Genomic DNA, 14,173 nt, shown 5'->3' on the forward strand with positions numbered 1-14,173 from the left:
TTTTCTTTGGTTTTAGGGGGTTTTTTTAACTGATTAAGACCAAAATGAAATTCTTAAAATTTGCTGCCAAAGATGACAAAAGGTGAACTCCAGTAGAGATTCAAGTAAATTTCTTAAATGTGTTTAACTTTGCAAAGGTAATTTTTCCCTGGGGCTGGCTTACTCAAACTGTGCAAAGTTTCTTCTGCTTTAATCTTTGGTTCTTCTCTATAACACAAACTTGGAGCTCTTTCCCTGAACAGAGCTCTGAAACATCAACTGATGTAAAACCAACAGAAATGCTACAGGGGGAAAAAAAAAGGTCACAAAATCCATAAGAAAAATACCAACATCCCCTAATCCCCAACAGTAACCCAAACCAGACAGGTCAGTATAGCAGAGAAGAAAAATGTCTGGTTTAAGTTATACACTGAGGAGCTTAGCATGCACAAGACATGTCAGAAATGCATGTGTGTATATTCAATTAAAGATGTGCTCACCTCTCCCACAACTTCAATGATGTCACCAACTTTTAATTCCAATTCATCTTCATTTTGAGGCATGTAACTGAAAGCCACCTGACATCTTCTTCTTCTGCTTCTCTCTCCTGAGGGAAATGAAGGAAATAGGGAAATCACAAAATTAAAATAAAATTCCATGCCAAAGACAAGCCAGGGGAAATTATTAAAGATGAAAAATTATTCTTTGAGCATTATTATCAGAATGTGAATGTCTGTGATACTTAGTCTTTCTGCCTAGATTTACCTTACAACAAGAGCCCAAATTTAAATAATTGTGCTTCCTAATGACAGGATGGACAAACTTCACCCAATGGATCTTCCCAGGTGTATTCACTACAATTTCTCTTCTATGCTAATGCTCTGTACACATGGTGTAGGCAAATCCAGAAACCAGAGGGATGGGGAAGGGATCCAAATCTTATAAGGAAATAAAGTCTCAGCTGTATCTTGTCCACAACTCTCTCACAGGTGTACAAATAACTCATTAACCATTCTTTATATTTTTTTCACAGAATCATAAAATTGCTTAGGTTGGGAAAGGCCTTTATAACTGTTTAGTTCAACTGTTAACACAGCACTCCCAAGTCCACCTCTAAACCACATCCCTAAATTCCATACTAAATAACTCCTTCTAAATACCTCCAGGAATTGTGACTACACCACTTCCCTGGGCAACCTGCTCCAATGATTGACAACACTTTCTGTGGAGGAATTTTTCCTAATATCCAATCTAAATGTCCCTTGGCACAACTTGAGGCCATTTTCTCTCATCCTGTCACTTGTCACTAGGAGAAGAGCCCAACTCCTACCTCACTGCAAACACCTTTCAGATAATTATAGAGAGTGGTGAAGTCCCTCCTCAGACTCCTTTTCTCCAGGCTAATCAATCCCAGGTCCCTCAGCTGCTCCTCATTGGATTCATGCTCCAGATGCTTCCCCAGCTCTGTTCCCTTCTCTGGACACACTCCAGCCCCTCAATGTCTTTCTAGTAGGGAAGGGCTCAGAGCAAGACATTGATCAGCTCATGTGTCTTCTTGCATCCTCATTGCCTGTGACTGGAAGGACAGAGAAAAATTCTGCTTGTGCTCCTGATGCCTTAAGCAGGTGTCCCATGGCCCTGCATAATCAACCCCAAGATTTCCCTTAGTCTGCTAGCTGCAACTTTATCACTGCCTACCTGAGAAATCAATAATGGACAATAACCTGAGGGCTGTACTAGGGTAGGAGCCTTTCCACCCACACCTTCAACCCTGGCCCCAGGGAGACTGCAGAGTTCCCAAAGAAGTGGGTCCTGTTGGCACATCAGGATCTCTCTTTCCTTCAGAAAACAGTCTTCCACAATGGTGGCCTGCCTTTCTTGTTTTTTATGGTATCAGTTTGAACAAAGGGCATAGGCTGACATCACCTTGGTGACATTGCCAAGGCAGATGCACCATTGTCACCATTGTCCAGTTCCACTTGCAGAGCCTCACGCCCGTTATGCCAAGGCACCAGGGAGGTGGGGCAGTCACAGAGATATTCCTGCTGCACCAGGCAGGAACTCACACTTATATACCACACAGATATATATATAGAGAGAGAGAGATATTTTATATATATATATATATATATGTGTGTGTGTGTGTGTGTGTGTCTGTGCACACATGTATTTGTAAGGTGCACTAATGCTAGGTTAAAGAAAATAGAAGGAAAACCATTGCAATTGAGTTAGTAAGGTTAAGACAGGCTAATTTGGATAATCGGTCAGACACTGGAAATTATGTTAACAGCAATTTTTCTCTTTTAGCTTGGATGTCCAGGCTGTGAATCCACAGCTTTGAGTAAGACCCCAACTTGACACTTCTGCCATCAGAGTTTCAAGGGAGATTAGTGAAAATACTCTGTTCCAGAGGTTCGTTTGCCAGATCTGCTGGCTTACATGTAATTATGTTGTGTGAGATGAGAGAGCTTCCCTAAATTAAGTTGCTAAGCTGGCTGCTTAGCCTCTGTTAACTGAAGTACAACTTGCTGATGCAAATCATGACTGTGTTGTAATATGGTGGAGGAGCAGAAGGTAGGACAAGAGAATTTATTCAAAACACAGAATTCTCTAACTATACTCTCTTGTCTCTTGTCTATGTGCATTGTATAAACCATGCTATTTCATATAATTTATATACTTGTATCCACACAAATATATACAGGTACTCTACACAAGTAAATGTGCTTTCTCTTATGCCATTTCTCGTGACTGTTACACATGCTCAATGCTCAACATCAAAGTTGAAAGTGTAAACATATTCCAAGCATGTTCTTAATGTGAAATTAAATTTCAGAAGTGGATTTTATGATGAGTCTACTTTTTGTTCTGCAACGTCTCTTCATAATCCTGCTCTAGAGTGAATAGTGATAAAGTTACAGAGTTACAAGTTTTTTCCCTAATCTAGTAATTGAAACTAAAGAAAGAAGATAGAAAGGAATCCACTGATTTTAGCATTCTGATAATATTTTTCACTGCCACTGCAATCCTGGATGAGTGGCAGCTTTCTGAATGTTAAAATTGATACCTTAATGCAGTGTAACTAAACTCTCTCAAATTGGCTGTTTTTCCACATAAAATGCCTTCTCATTCTTCACCATCTAAATTAAAATGCTCCTAAACTGACAACTTTACACAACTGCATTCCAAATAACTTAAATATAATAAATACCTTCTATGTTGATGGCTTCTTTGATTGTGCAAGAGAGGCTGGCTATCTGCCCTAAAAATAGCATTCCTGCTATGATTTCTAGCATCAAATAGCAACTGATATGCTGATGTTTCCTGATGTGACAGATGGCAGTTGTCATGCTATTTAATAATAAGTATTGTGTGACTCTTTGGAGAATATTTTTGAGAGTAAGAAATAAACAAAATTCTGGATGTTAATAATACATCTGTATGAATCCTTCCCCCTCCCAATCCATAAAGTTATTTTATTACTGTATACAAAATCTAGTGAAAGTCTGCATTTATCTCTGTTAGTCTCATGGTTGTGTCACTGCTCTCCCCTCTCCTTCCAAATCTTTCTCTAAAGGAATACCTAAGTGAGGGGTAGCTAGCCAGCAAGATACACAGATTCTAGGTACCAATCAGTTGATTCTATGCACCAATTATTTGTTCTCTCTGATCTAATGCAAGACAACAGACCCAGCAGTGAATACCTTTGGTTTTAAGGAGAAGGTGCTGAGGGTCCCTATGTGCATGCTAACACTTGGTGCACTTGAGAAGAACATAAATCAGGTATATATAATTAAGTTTTTCAAATTTAAAAAGAGATGAGATCCATTCCATAAGAGATGAGCTCTACAGCCCTTTTTCTACTGGTGTGGCTAGAACAGACTGAAAGGTCTAAAGTTGGGCCAAATGGAAAAGGAAATTATTAACTTATATTTAGAATTTTGAAACAGAGAAGGAAACAACTAAATCTTTGAGGCCACAAATCTGATTTGTGGTGTAATCTAGGTGGTGTTTGATCGGATCCTTAAAACGGTGGTTTTGCCTCTGACAGCAGGAGGCCACAAAGGGGCTTCCTCCAGCTGTAAACATGCAAGAGAGAGCATCCTTTCCATACATTTAAATGCTCCTCTGGCATTAGCAGGAAAGAAGGGGCAATGACAGCACATTGGCATTAAGTGCTTACCTTTGTAAGCAGCATCAAGAGCTGAGGCAATGCTACACTAAAAAAAAAAAAAAAACGCACTGGCACTTAGGTGCTGCCATCAGACCCAGACAAGGGCACAGACTGACAGCTCATGATTAGCTGGAAAGCACAGCAGCAGCAGAAGCAACATAGGAAGTAAACTATTTCAAAGTTAACTGGAATTCTCAAATCCAAACTACCCCTTTTTTTAACTCAAAACCTCTGTCATGAAACAAATGTTAATACAGACATGTGCAAGTGTGAGTGGGTTATATGGTGGTTTCTGTAGTCTAATCTTCCCTGATGCCAATGTCTTTGTAGCCTATCCTGTTGCTCTATGAGGACAAAAATGACAAGATGAAGAAATTTCCTGTCTTCTATTTCAGATTTTCCTGCACACAGCATTATCTGCCCATCAGACTCAGTCTGACTTTCGATTCTCTCATCTTTACAGCTGTATCCGTAACTGGGGGGAACTGGTTCAGTCAGTGTCTCCTGACTAGATAAGCTGAGCTTTGATATGATTCAGATAGAAACTAGTTCTAAATCTAATGTGTAAAAAGATAAAAGGCAACTATTGCATAACTAAAGATGACTTTTACACATATATGTGTATAGATTTTAATCTATGCACCTATATGCAGCTGCTTTGCACAGCCAGTCTTGGTGCTTACTGTATCCCCTTTTCATTTTTTTTAAATAACTGAATTTTTGTCTTGGCTTAAGACAGTTTAAAGGAGAACACTCTAAAATGAGTTTCCCATCTTTGATTCAGCCAGTTCCTTTCTACCAATAAGCAGAAGCAAAATACAAGTTATCCACGACAACTGCGTGTATCAAAATGCACACATTAAGAAAAAAGGTAGGACTGCAAACTTCCTTCCAAAAGTTAGCTGTTTTTAAGAAAATGACTTAATTAAGAGCAAACAGCATAAAAATGTTAACTTTTTTTATTACTTTAAGTGTATTGAAGATAGTGTTATAAGACTTCAAATAAAGTCATAGTCATACTAAATTCTAATTTAGTGGACTCTGTCACTATCTTCTACAACACAAGAATTCCCTCCTCTTATCCCCACCCACTAGCAAAAACACCATTCTGATTTTAGAAGGCTCCAGAATGGTCAAGTTCCAGTTTCCTTCTTTTCCGGGACGGCTTTGGCAGTGTAATTCTGACCTGTGGTTTGACATGTCAATTCCAACTCTCTCCTCACCCACATGCTGTTAAAGGGTGAATGGCTTTGGATGGATGACAAAAAACACCTGCTGAGGTCTAGCAGAAAACAGAATTGTCTAGCAGAAAACAGAAGTAAGATGGGAGACAATATTGGGTAGGGAAATACATAGTGGGGGTGAAGATTTGTTTGTGGGAGGAGGTTGTTTAGTTTGGGTTTTTTGGTCTCGTTTGAATTTGTGGCATTGGTATGCCAGAGAAGAGAGAAATAAACTGAAGGAAGTGAGGTGAAGCAGAATATCTGAGGTGCTTCCAGTACTCTCTCAAATGGGTTATGTAAAGCTGCTGTGTTTTTCTACAGGCAGATGAACTGGGAATCGCCCTGCTTTGACATGTGCAGCTAAATCACAGAGACTGCAGGACTCCATCAAGCACAATTAAGCCACAATGCAGAATGGCATCACTGCTAGTAGTGCATTACTCTGAGTGTGTTAGTGTTCTACTGTTACCCAGGAGTGTTTTCTCTTGCTAGACTCCACAGCAACACTTCCAACTTTCAGCCATCTGGCTGCTGCTCTGGATTTTATGGCCAAGATTTGTCTGTGAGGAACCTGAAAGGCTGGAGGACACCTTTTTTTAACACCATCTCATTTTTACACATATGCACTGACAGAATAACAGCATGCCTCATTGTTCAATTAATTTATTCTTTTGTTAAAAACATGCAGCAGTAATCAGGCCTTTTAATGGGTATAATTCTTTTGCATAACAGCAGTAATTAACTGAAGCAACTTACAGCAAAAACATAGTACTAGTGGTCAAAAGCTTTTAGGAGAAAATTGCAAATTGACTAAGAAGTTAATTCCATATGCACAGCTGGAGCCAGGCTTGTGCATGTGACAGGCAGAACCACAACACTAGTGAGGCTGAGATCATCACTCAGGCCTAACCCAAAGCAGAAGGAAATATCAGATAAATAACTGTAAATAAACTCAAAAGACCCTTCCAGAGTTTAACCATACACTGCCAACATTTTTTCTTTCTTAATCTGGAAGTTTTAAAATGCACATAAATGGAATTGAAACTTAATCAAGAATGCAGTTAAATCATCACAAGCAAATTAGACAAAGCAACTCCAAACTAACAGGAACCCTAGGACTTTGCATGCAGGCTACATACTTTGTAATCTATCTTTAAGAAAGAAAGTGTAAAATACAGTATTAAACTACATAGTAAACTCAACCACATGCAGAACTGAAAATGTGGTAGTTTATCAAATATACAAATTCTAGTACCTGTACCTCTTAAACTTCATCATCTAAATAGCTTCAAGAAATACTGCAGACAATAGATATCTGTAGCATCTGTATCTAAAGAACAAGAAGGCATATACAAACCAAAATATTCTTTTTTGGATGACAGACCAAGTTTAAAAATGCAAGTACAGAAACACAAGATTTCCAAAGGGCCCAAACAGGTATTTTCTCTTGCCATTCTCATTGTATATACATCATGGGAGAATCCCAAAAAATTTTATCCCCTTAGCTAAATTTTGAGATAGTGGCCAACTACTTGGGTCTTTGCTGCTTTTTTATCTTGATCTCTAGAGAAAATATCTGAATAAACCAAAAGCAAACATGAGTTGCTGCTGCATCTTTGCCACTTTTTGTATGTTCCATCACATAATTCACATAGCTTAAACTGCCTGTACACATCAGCACTTCAAACATTCAGTAAATGACATAAAATAGCTCTAAATTGCAAAACCACTGTGCATAATCAGTTTTTGTTATGTTCTCCTCACTACAATTAAACCACATGGATTCCTACACAGTACTCTCCAAAAGTATTAGCTTTCTACTACCAGCTTGCTGTCTTGAAGCTGACTTCTGGCCAACTTACCTAAAGAGTAAAATTCACAAACACCTTTAAAAAGTGATGACTTTTTACTTAAGACTGCTAACAACTGTGCTACTCCATTTTAAGAGTATCCATCCTTTTCAACAGATTTTCAATCTCTAATGACATTACATTGCAGGTCTTACTCTGATCTCTGTTAGATCAGTTTCAGATAAGCCTCTCTTAGCAGTGGAAAAAACCCACCACTGTCAACACTTTATTTTCATTCCAAGAGGTAACAACATGCATTAAACAAATGCATCAAGAAATGCTGAAAAGATGCAAAAAATACAGAAATTACTTTTCTGCTTGCTGCAGTCATGAGAGCTAATACAAAATGAACACATGCAACAAATCAACAACTTAAAAAAACCAAAACTCTTTTTTCATATTTGGCATCTAGGACATCAGTCAGTTTTGTAATCTAGAATTTTATTTTCCTCTAGACTATCTCTACAATCTGTTCATTTTGCCATTAAAGGAAACAAAACTAAACAAAAATTAGTAACACATCCACAAACAGCAAACACTTCACTTTCCAGTTCAGCAGTGCTCCTAAAGCCTAGGAAACTACATTAAATTTGCCTTGAAACACAAGCCCAGAGACAAATCCTAAATTCTAGAAAGCTAACACTAGGAAGCCAAGAGATGCCCTGGCAAACTGGGAAAATGACTCAGCCAGGGGGGGACCAAGGGTCTCATTCTGCACCATGGACACTGAGACCCTGGGCAGGGGCACTCAGGCATGTGGCTCCCGTGGCAATTAAGCCATGACATTTCAAAACCTCATGGAGAGCTGGGCTTTGGCAGGGCTCCTCCCTGGGCTGCTGACACGCTGCAGCTCAGCGTGCAGGGTTACACAACCACCTGTCCTTCAGCTCTGCTCAGAGGAAAGAGCCCCAGGAGGAGCCCTCAATTGCACTCCTCGTGTTCAGATTTGTTATTATTTCTCAGCTACCATCATGAAAACTCTATAATCCAAAATAACCTGCTGTCTTAAAGGGCATCTTATGCTATACTTTAGTATTTGAAGGCTGGACAAGAATGCAGGAATATATATCCAGAACAGCAATAAACAAATAGGATAAATTGAAATAAATCAATTCTTCTTGCTGCTGCTGGCCCACTACCACACCAGGCACCATTAGCTCTGTGATGGCTGAGCAGAAGGTAGGTTTCCTGAAAGGCACCTCTGTAATGAAAGTGAAAATTAACATTCTTTGTCCCACAACTTCAAAAATTAACATTAGCACAGGATCCACACAGGGTAGTTCCCTCCATAAGTGGAGGAGAAACACTTCTGTATCAAGCAGATCAGATGTGTATCATTATCCTCCAAAACTGAGCAACAAATGCAAAAAAAGAAACAAAAGGCTGTTTTGGCAAGTCAGCCTACACATACTGAGCAGGGGGAGAAAAGCCACCTCAGGCAAGGTTGGAGAAAAAGAGGAGGCAGTTTTGCAACACCTGCATCTAGCCAGCTCTGCAGCATTTTCAGTTTTTGGTCATGAGAAACTCTGAATGCCACAGAATTTTTCCCGTATATTTTTAGTTGTTCTCATCAGTTAAACAAGCCTCTGTGGCATTTATAAGCATTCATTTTTACTAAACTGATGAAATATTAAGAGTGATGGCTCATGGTAAGAAGGCTGCCAGCAATTTAGTTTTTTAATATAGTGTCTTTTTCAAAAGATGCCACAAACAAATCAAGTTCTTTTGGTCTTCTTACTTTTTTTTCCCCAAAAGATTTTAATACAGTCAAAAAGCTGTAATTTATCAAGAGTGTTTAATCAAAAATGCCAAAAGGTATAACATTCAATTCTGCCATCACTGCCTTGTAGCTTTAGTTCTCTCAAAAAGCAGGCTTTATTCCTCAAAATCCTCTGCTCCTGAGCACATTCAGAGCACCTGGAGTGTAAGGGATTTCCTTGACTGCAATAATTAATGCTAAACCAACAACATGAATCCAGCATAAATGGAAAACCAAAACCATGGAGCATCTTACAACCTCAAGAAAAGATCCTGGTCCAAAGTGGCCCAATAAAAGGCCCAATGTGCTCAACTCAAACACTTTTTCACAACTACACAACACCCTACTGGCCCAGTTGTTTTCTCATTGCTTCCTTAACCATTCTGTTTTCCTGCCTGAATAAAAAAAGCCCCTTAAATCTTGCAAAGATGCATTTTTGTCTTTACAATAATGAAACACACCAATTTAGAATAACAAGGAAACTTGGATGATAGAGATTCAGTCTATTTATGAGGGCAGAAAATTATGGGAGTGAATTTGAGCAATACATGTATCAATCACAGTGCTTAAAAATGTCAGTACAAGAAAATGTTCCCTAGTAACTTCTTTTCCATAACTAAAAGCAACCACTGCTAGGGTATGAAAAAATTAATGCACACAATTTTTTGTAATATATTCCTAATGCTTTATTATTCACAAGATTTACAACTACTACATACTTTTCCAGTAACATATTTCCTGTTCTGCATGAATTCAACATACAGATTAAGACTGTAGGATAACAACAGTCATAGCTTTAACCTTATTTTCCAGCTGTTTATACAGCCAGAGATAGGCATAATCAGCCTACAATTCTATTCCATCAATTTGAAAGAACATTTAAAAATGCTTTCCTTTTAAGCATTATGAACACAAAAGCTTTCCTAAAAACCTTGCTGCAATCTCAACCCACTGATCATTCATTACTCTAAAGACTTTTATATTTGTTACATGAAAAGCAATAGTCAAACTTTATAATTGCTCCATTAGTCACTGGAAGCACTGTCATGTCTCAGTATGGTGTTCACTCTTATCTAGAGGCCCAAGCACACTCTGGTGTCACCACACCCCTCTTGAGGTGTTGAAGCTACAAAACAATACAAGAAAAAGCCTTACTCAGAAAGTTTCTTGACATGAAGGGAAACAGGAAAGCCCCTGGCAGAAAAGCAACTGAAATATGACATGCTGACAGGTAAGAGAGCAGCCAGTGACCCCCTCAGTACCATGGGATCAACACCTTTTACAGCCCTTTTTTCACGTGCTGTTCATCACTACTGCAGGTACAAATATCCACTAAAATCTTGCTTTAAAAAGATCAAAGATTAATCAGCTTTTTCTGATTTAGTCTGTGGTGCTGTTAGGAGAAGGGGAACAGGTGAAGTCTGCAGATTCCATTGGCAGCCTTTGAGTGATCAAGGAATTTCAAATTACTTTTCCCAGCCACCTCCAGTCATGCCTTGCATTCTGCTGCATTCCCACAGCACAGCTGCAGCCACAGCCAACTTCACTTCCAGGCTAATGCTCATATTTGTCCTCAGGGCTAGAATTATTTTCTGTGTTGTGAATAGCAGTATCATGTTTGCTTACAGTTACTATGAGCCACCCCATATCCTGATACAGTCATTTGTAAATATTAAGTTATCTACTAATATCAGTCTAAATATCTCTACAAAAGCCAACACCTGAGAACTAATATGAATACTGGCTGCTCTCATTGTGTGCTGCTTACATTACTGAGTAATGAAATCCAGTAATATAGAAACCTTTATTTAAACACCTAGCAACACCTAAGAGGAAAAAATTACCAAAGCAAGTCTATGACTCCATATCTCAGAGAAAAATTTCAAATCAAATACCTCACAAAAGATACTTGATATCTTTATGCTGCAAGGAAAGATCAATATAAATATTTTTAAGGCTTTGCGTAATTCACTATCTTTTGCCTTGCAAGACAGATGATGAAGGAAGAAAAATATCTGATAAGAAAAATATCATCTGCATCTAGGATGATTCATGCTTTTTTATTTACAGAAATAGCCCTTTAAGTAACTTTTTTTTCTTGGAGTAAAAAGTGCTCTTAGACCACTTACCCAGTTTTGTCATTCTGTGGTGCTCACAGATGTTCAGTATCTTACAATCCAGTAAGAGAGATGAAGCCTGCACTAAAACTGCAATTTAAACCTTTTATAAAGACAAAGAAAGCATTTATACTTAAAAAAGAGTGCACTAAGGTAGGATGATGACTCTCTAGCAACAGGCTAAAGCAAACACAGCACTGTTTTATATCCTTTTCCAGCAGATGAAGTTTAACCCAGAGCCGGAATGACAGCAAATCTGATGACCATTTGGCCTTCACTCTGAGTGTAAACATGCTCTTGTAAATCCATTTGCAATGGATATGTATGCATGTAAAAGACCTCTGAACTCCACACAGCTTAGTGAACAAAGCCAAATTTGTGTGTGGAAACAGAGGAAGACAGAGGGTCCATCTAACTGCAGACCAGGGCTGCAGTACAGAACTTAGCACTTCATGGTGACACGTTTGCTTGCAGACAAGCACAGAGTGGCTCTGCAAACACAACCCCTTGGTAATTTAACAGTGCACAGTATTGGCAGCCACTTCAGAGCCCTCAGTCCTTCAGTTTTCACTTCAGTTAGCACAGAGATACACATAAATGACAAGATATTCACCAATGTGTCTAGCCTTTCTCTTAAAGAGGGAGTATATCAATAAGCCCTTTTGAGTCAGAATAATTACTTCACATCTTATTCTGCTTCTACACACTGTAAATGCAATGTGTTTTCAATGTAGAAACCCTCAAAGAATACACTGTCATGTTTGTTTTAGGTTGCAAAACTTTCATTGTAACAAATCTCGGTATTCCTAAAGTATTCTTTGGCATCTTCAACACAAACCTGGGGGGTGGAACTTCCCATCCCTAAAGGGATTAGCATATTCATACAAGAATCCCACCTAGTGAATAGTGACTGCAGAGAGATGGTCCCCTACTGAAGCTGAAAACAGACTGCCCTGAGCTAACCTTGAAAGATTTCATACCATTAAAGATAAGTGTCCTTTGAAATTAACTCTCACCAAAGATCACAAAGTTCTATAAGAAGACTTTATTTGATGTATAGCACAACAGAAAATCAGTCTTCATGTTTCCCCAGGCCCAGTTGACTTGCCTGTAACCAAAGGCTGGATCACAGTGAACAAAAGAGATTATAGTTCAAATACAGAAGAACCATTTCTCATTGAACCAAAGTGTTTGTGAGCAAATTCCTTCCTTAATACAAGAGCTTTTCTAGATTTTGAGATTCAATAGCTGATAACGTATGAAGAACAAAATATTTAGACTATCAGAATACTGTCTTGGCTGCCCATTGTCTTGCATTATTTTTCCTGTGAATTCATAATCTTTAAGACATCTGTTAACTCAAGCTGGCAAAGAAAAGGATCTCAAGGAGGAAGAAAGCAAATGAATCATTCATCATCTGCCTTCTCTCCTCTGACTGATTCTCTGCTGATTTCAAATGATACAGCAACAGCTTCTTTATGAAAGGCATCCCTGTTATCTTCCAATTTTGCCTATGTTAAGGTTTTTTTCCTCTACTCATGTGACCTGCCCTTATTTCCAGGGCTGGATTTACCTCTTAGTTACTCTGCACATACTCAGATTTCTCATCACTTTATTCTTTGGTCTATATATATGCATCCTCTGTTTTAAATGACTACTGTGCTATGAAAGGGAGAAATAAAGAACTGATAGCACATTCACCCAAGTAAATTTTTCAAGACAGGCAACTGAAAATTAAATTGTTTCAGTGCTGTCCAGCATGGGGCTGTGTGGTGTTAAAAGAAATACACATAAAGCTCTAAAAGCTTCTCTGTTTGAAGTTACCAGTTAAAGGATGCAATGCATTCCTGAGGCCAGACCAGGACAGTCTCCTGAGCCATCTGTGCTTGAGATGCTCCTCTAAAAGGAGAGTACTGGCAAGAGAGGAAGACACTGCAGCAGCGCCCAATACTGCAATATAGCAACATGGCTTGGACCTTCAAGTCTCCTGGCATGGGCTAATGGACTATGGGCAACACTTACTCCTGGTAACCTTTTCACCTGTGCTGTCAATCCCATCCACAACATATTCGTCTCAGCCTTTCCTGCTATCCTCTTATCCGGTCCTTTTTTTTTCCAGGCACAATGACATTTTTAGTAAATATAGAGTAGTAAGTTTTCATCTCAAGATACTAGCCTGGGATACAGTGTGGCTTTAACCTGCAATAACTTACAACTCGTGCCCTGAGCATTCAAGACTACAGGCTCCTGTCTGTACAGTATATTTCTATTTGGTCAGCAACCAGAAGAGTTGGGAAGTAGTGATTTTGATAGACTAGGACTGGACCAGGATCTCTGCTTAATGAAATATAGCTAACATTTTTCTTAATTTTTGCTGGTTTTGTTTAGGTTTTCCTACTGTGTGGATGATCAAACACTGGCACAGGTTGCTCAGAGAGTTTGTGGAGTCTCTGTCCTTTGAGATAATCAAAACCTAACACAACACAATCCTGGGCAACTGGCTCTAGCTGTCCCTGCTTGCACAGAGGGCTGACCCAGACCTTTTCCAGAGGTGCCTTCCAATCTGAGCTATGCTGTCACCCTGTTTTAAGGCTATTCTTTAAAATCCTTATGCCCCATGACTCTGTATTATTTCTCTGTCATTAATCTTCCTTGTCTACAGCTTGATTACTGAAATCCAACCAAGCCTCCCAAGCTTCTCGGAGGCATTCTCCTTCCTCTGAACCAGCCTTTGACAGGTAAAGATACCAAGAGCAGAGTTTATTATTGCAACCAGGTGTGAGCTGTCAGCAAAGCCACAGAAATCCAATTTCATGTATTTGATGCCTTTCCTTGTTTACAAAGCACATGTTAGTGTAACCCATCCTTCAGCTTGCCAGGCTGAGACAAACTCCCTTACGATCTTATCTGCAGCAAATGCCACTTGGGATAAGAAAGAAAATACCAGAACTGTATCTATGAGGATTGGCATTTCACTAGGGAATTGCAGACAGCCTTTCTTTAGCACTTTACCTTTGTCTCTTTCTTCTTAACCGGTAAGACTCCCACTAAGATAGCTGAAATACAAGGTG

The 14,173-nt window shown here is 39.0% G+C and overlaps 1 protein-coding gene across 3 annotated transcripts in view; it reads right to left on the reverse strand.

Annotated features, from left to right (window-relative positions):
- SH3KBP1 (SH3 domain containing kinase binding protein 1) overlaps positions 1-14,173 on the reverse strand; it is a 211,984-nt gene that overhangs the window by 105,346 nt on the left and 92,465 nt on the right. For all 3 annotated transcript variants that reach the window (XM_054271714.1, XM_054271715.1, XM_054271713.1), the window contains one exon: positions 480-586. In XM_054271714.1, coding sequence (XP_054127689.1) covers positions 480-586 — 107 coding nt within the window. The remainder of the gene's footprint in view (positions 1-479; positions 587-14,173) is intronic.

This window comes from Melozone crissalis, unplaced genomic scaffold (assembly GCF_028551555.1).
Source record: "Melozone crissalis strain CALT ecotype California unplaced genomic scaffold, PUWL_Pcris_2 ptg000013l_1, whole genome shotgun sequence".
NCBI lineage: Eukaryota > Metazoa > Chordata > Aves > Passeriformes > Passerellidae > Melozone > Melozone crissalis.